The sequence below is a fragment of the Montipora foliosa genome, chromosome 13 (assembly GCF_036669935.1).
Source record: "Montipora foliosa isolate CH-2021 chromosome 13, ASM3666993v2, whole genome shotgun sequence".
In the NCBI taxonomy this organism is placed as follows: Eukaryota; Metazoa; Cnidaria; class Anthozoa; order Scleractinia; family Acroporidae; genus Montipora; species Montipora foliosa.
This window is the reverse complement of record NC_090881.1, coordinates 13,456,489-13,461,488: the sequence shown is the minus strand read 5'-3', so window position 1 is coordinate 13,461,488 and position 5,000 is coordinate 13,456,489. Positions and strand designations below refer to the sequence as shown.

Below are 5,000 nucleotides of genomic sequence, written 5' to 3'. Positions count from 1 at the left end.
GACCCAGTTCGTCGATGACACCAGTCTTTTTTGTCGTGACCTTGACTCAGTTAGTGCAGTTCTTAACAAAGTTAATATTTTCAGTAAATTTTCAGGGTTGCACCTTAATATTGGTAAAACAAAGGCAATGTGGCTTGGAAGATGGTTAAACAATAAAACAAGACCTCTAGAGATGAAATGGGTGCGAGAACCGACTAAAATATTGGGAATGTATGTATCTTATAATGAGAAAGGAAATGACCAACTTAACTTTAAACTTAAAATACAGAAAATGCAGTCTAAACTTGATATTTGGAATTCTAGAGCTTTGACCCTATATGGCAAGGTATTAATTGCAAAATCCCAAGGTTTGTCGTCTTTGATATATTCAGCATCTATAGTTAACGTTCCTACAGATATTCCTGCTAATGTAACAAATAGACTCTTTAAATTTCTTTGGAAAAATAAAAGAGATAAAATGAAACGGGATGCTATATATCAAGAATATGACAAAGGCGGCTTGCGAATGATAGATGTTGATATAATGTTCAAGTCATTAAGGTTAGCATGGATACCCAGGCTGTTACAAAATACTAAAAGCAATTGGAAAACTGTTCCTGAGCATTTCTTTCGAAAATGTGGTAGTCTTCGCTTTCTGTTATGGTGTAACTACCATACTAAATACTTAGTAGGCCTACCAAAATTTTATAGGGACGCTCTTTCTTTCTTCTCCGAACTTAAATCTCTTTATAATTATAATTATAATAAAGAAAATCTCCTGTTTAACAACCAGGATATTCTAATAGATGGTAAACCTTTTTTTCTTAAGGAGTGGTTTTTCAAAGGTGTTGTTTCAGTTAATAATCTGTTTCATGAATCAGGCCGCTACCTTACCTTTCAAGAATTTCTTTCGAAGTATAATTGTAAATCAAATTTTCTGGAGTACTATCAAGTTTTAAGCGCAATACCAAGCTCTATGTCTAAAAAAGTGGGAGAGATGGATAAGACGAGCGTGGAGGGTTTTGTCCAAGGGGCCCCATCTTTTATGCTAGATGAGAACATAGTGTTAAATTTAGAGAAATTAAAATGTCGAGATTTTTATCGGCTCTTGAATTTTAAACTACACCAGTCAACTCCAGCTGGCTTACAGCGTTGGAGTAAAATGCTTCCAATTGACAGTGCTTCATGGGGAGAATGTTTTAAGATGTCATATAAAACATGTAAGGAAACTAAGTTAAGAGAATTTAAATTTAAACTTCTTCACCGAATTGTAGTGACCAAAAAGGAATTGAAAAGATTTGGAATTAAAAGTGAAAGTGACTGCTTGTATTGCGGTGAATCAGATTCCATAGACCACACTTTTCTTGACTACCAATTTACCTCGTCTTTTACTCGTCAAGTGGTGGGGTGGTTTAATGCCACATCAATTCCAGTTTCAATCCAGAACCTAAGGAAATAGTGTTCGGCTTGTTTAAGCAATGCCTTGCTGGGCATGAGGCTGTGAGAAAGTTTAACTATACTTTTTTATACATGATGTATTACATTTATTCAAACAAGCTAAAAGAGAGCTTGATTATTTTATCTGAATTTGTTAATAAGATTAATTTTAAATACAAGGTTAAGAAATTTACATGATTTAATTTACTTTATTCGCCCTCTTTTATTAATCACGCAGTTCTCGTGCATGTCAGATCATTATTTGTATTTGTTTTCTTTTCGTTTATATATATATATATATATATATATATATATATATATATATATATATATATGTATCTTGTGCAATGTAAACTTCTTTTATGTTAAATAAATTAAAAAAAAAAAAAACTAAGAGTAGTCGGAGGAAAATTTTATTTCTCATTTTCTATATATACTTGATAAACACACATTCACCAATTTAACTGAGTAAAATCGCACAATTTACATGTCATTAAGAGGAAAAACCTGCACTGGCTCCGAGCGAAATCTACAACGCAATAATAAAAGCAGAACTCTTTTGAACTCTGGCATTCTGAATGCATATAGCAAAGGATTTATGAAAGAGTTTGCACAAAATAAGAAGATTAGAGAATACTTTAAAAGCCACCTCGTTTGATGAGAATTCGTTTTAAAACTCTTCCCTGAAGAAACATGAACAGAAAAGAGAGTAATTAGACCTGGCAGCAATAGTAATAAAGATACAAGTGTTACAATGAACAGTGTCTTGGTAAGTTTTCTTTCTCTACCGATTGCACCATGATGTTGAGGATGAGTCCCACAGTAAAATTTAATAGCGATGGACGTGTAAGAAACAAGAATAATAAAAGGGCAACATAGTAGGAATGAGAAGTATACACCTGCCTCCGCGCTATTCCAAAAGGCATCGAAATGAATCGGCCGTAACAAAGTGAGGGCTGTGAACAGGCCTGCTGTAAACCAAACAGCCGCAACAGCTGCTCCAAACACCTTCTTTTTGACGAGGCGATGCTTGAATGGATGAAACGTTGCGTGCACTCGCTCCAAAGAAATAGCAGTAAGGTTTGTTGTCGATAATGCTGGAAAGTAAACGGGTGAGGCTACTGTGATCTTAACTGGGTTAAACACGAAGATGTCACAGTCGTTTCCCAGAGAAAATATCCAGAAGATCAAAGTCCATGCATTTGAAATGTCTGCAACTGCCAGGCTGATCGTCAGGTACATGCTACGCTTGCGAAGTCTTCGCTCTTTCACGAAAACAATGATTGCCAGGGCATTCAGTGCCACTATAGCAACAGTCTCGATGCCAAGTGTTGTCAGCAAGCCAATGCACACGGATGAAGAAAAAGACTCGAAATTTGCGGTTCTGTTTGGTAGATCAGAGTCATTTCTTATCTACGTGAAGGGAAAAAACGATGATTAAAACAGCATAAATTTGCATTCAAAGATAATTCATTTGTTAAATAACTAATAATGTACTTCGAAAATTTACTCATTCCTACTGGCTGCGAGATTTGCTGTGTTCAGGTAACACAATGCAGAAAAGAGGTATTTTTTCCTAAGGAGATAACAAACCAACCATTTTGATTGGTCAATTATAAAAGAAATTCAAAGATAGCCAATCAAGGGTGAGTCCTGTAAAGCGCAGAATTCGGAAGCGTGATTTGTGATTTACGATATCTCTCTAATTCTTTTGCGTGTATCATCATTAATTTGTAGTTCAAAGGTTTTTTCCATGCAATTTGGAATAAATGGGCTCATATCAGTTTTAAAGGTTTGCTTCAAAGACTTCAGCCTTAAGTGCTCCTGATTACCTCTATAATGTGGAAGTGCGAGTACACTAAATAGAACCTTGGACAAACATTTAATTTTCGTCTTGGGCAGTTTACTTAAACTTTGCTTGGAGACCAAGCCTTAACATTGGACCAATTTTAGGTTCTTGATCTTATTTTAGCATTTAAGCTGTCAAACGACGAAACAAGTCGAAAGTTAAATATATAGATTTAGCTAAGCCTAAAAGCGGAGCTCCCAGATCATTTATTCTTACTGGGTGTAGGGTTAGTGATTATAAAAGGTTTTGGTCAGTTTCCGGTTACGGCTTAAAATTAAATCATTTTCTTCGCTTTCTTTTATAGACAAATTCATGGCCTAAGTAGTGAATTCCGGTGTAAATTCCGCGCGAAAAACCGTTATCGCATGAATCACGAAGCAATGGGTGCGATATCGGTTTTTTAAGTGAAATTGACTGTAGAATTCTCCAGTTGGGCGATGAATTTTTCTTGAATCGCATGAGAAAGAACAAGTACATCCTCAGCGAGAGAACGGAAAAGGGAAAAAAGCCATTTCAGAGTAAACTGTCGATAACCAGCGAATAGAAATCACGCTAAAATTATGAACGTGATGTGACAGGTCGTTATGGAACTTTGTCAGTTCGAGGTCAAAAAACTGTTTTCTTCCTTTGCTTTATTCCACTTTATTTCTAAGAACGAGATTATTCACATTTTGATTTATTTTATCGAAACATGCCAGTGGCTTGGGACAATAATAGCCAAAATACAGCAACCAAGAAAGGGCAAACTTCAAACAAGATCCGCTCCAACAAATTACCTGTATCTGTTGCGGTCACGTGTTGCTAAACCACGTGACCGTTAACAGTTTACCGGTTCACAATTCTTGTTCTTCATGAACAAGCCTCCGAGAAGGAGTCGAAAGCTCGTACGCTTCAACTTTTTATAAGTACTGTGTAAAAGTTTTTAAAACTAGTTTATTAGTATGTTTTCACCAGTACAGTGTAACATTCATAAAAGCATTTACATGGAATTAGGACCTGAAGTTTTAAAGAGAACAAGAATTCTGGAGAACCCGTCACGCAAGATTGCCCGTTTCAGAAACCATCTTCACTTCAGCCTGCATTGTAAACACCATAGCATCACTCCAGATAGCCTAAAACTCTCGATCACGGTGAAAGGGGGCAAGGCAGAGAAGATCATCAACACAACAGAAAAGGCCCTACTGAACGTCCGAATAAGCCAAATCCATCGAACATTGACATCACTTGAAACACAGAAAATTCGCGCGAAAGAAAACATCGCAGAAATCTTGCATAAAAACGAGTCGCTCAAATCCCAGGTGTACGCTTTCACTGAACAAGCTCAACAAAAGGAACATGAAATTTGCAAGTTTAGACAGATAAAGAAATTCCACACGTTACAACGTAAAACAACAAACCATGGAAGGGACAAAAGAACGCAAACTCCTTTTGTTCAAGATCATTGCTGTTCAAAGTGGGTGAAGAATTTTTCCAACCGAGATTTAAATGCCACTGAAACGCGCGTTCTTTCAAAGGGACTCAATTTTGCGGTCGCCTCTAATAAAATACCAGTCGTTGAAATCGTCACGGCCGTTGAATCAGCTTGCCTCAAATTGAATAAAAGTGATGCTGACGACCTGCGTTCTAGTGTAAACAATATCTTTAAAAAACAACGCAGTCCGAACACACAATGTAATCTATCAAAGGAAGAACAACAAGCCTTACAAGATCTCCGCAAAGACAGAAACATCAAGAT

The 5,000-nt window shown here is 36.5% G+C and overlaps 1 protein-coding gene across 1 annotated transcript in view; it reads right to left on the bottom strand.

Moving 5' to 3' along the window:
* Positions 1-1,805: 1,805 nt before the first annotated feature.
* Positions 1,806-5,000, bottom strand: part of LOC137983309 (melanocortin receptor 5-like) — an 18,278-nt gene continuing 15,083 nt past the window's right edge. The window contains exon 2 of the mRNA XM_068830518.1: positions 1,806-2,829. Within this exon, the coding sequence (XP_068686619.1) occupies positions 1,900-2,829 (930 nt within the window). The 3' untranslated portion in view covers positions 1,806-1,899. The remainder of the gene's footprint in view (positions 2,830-5,000) is intronic.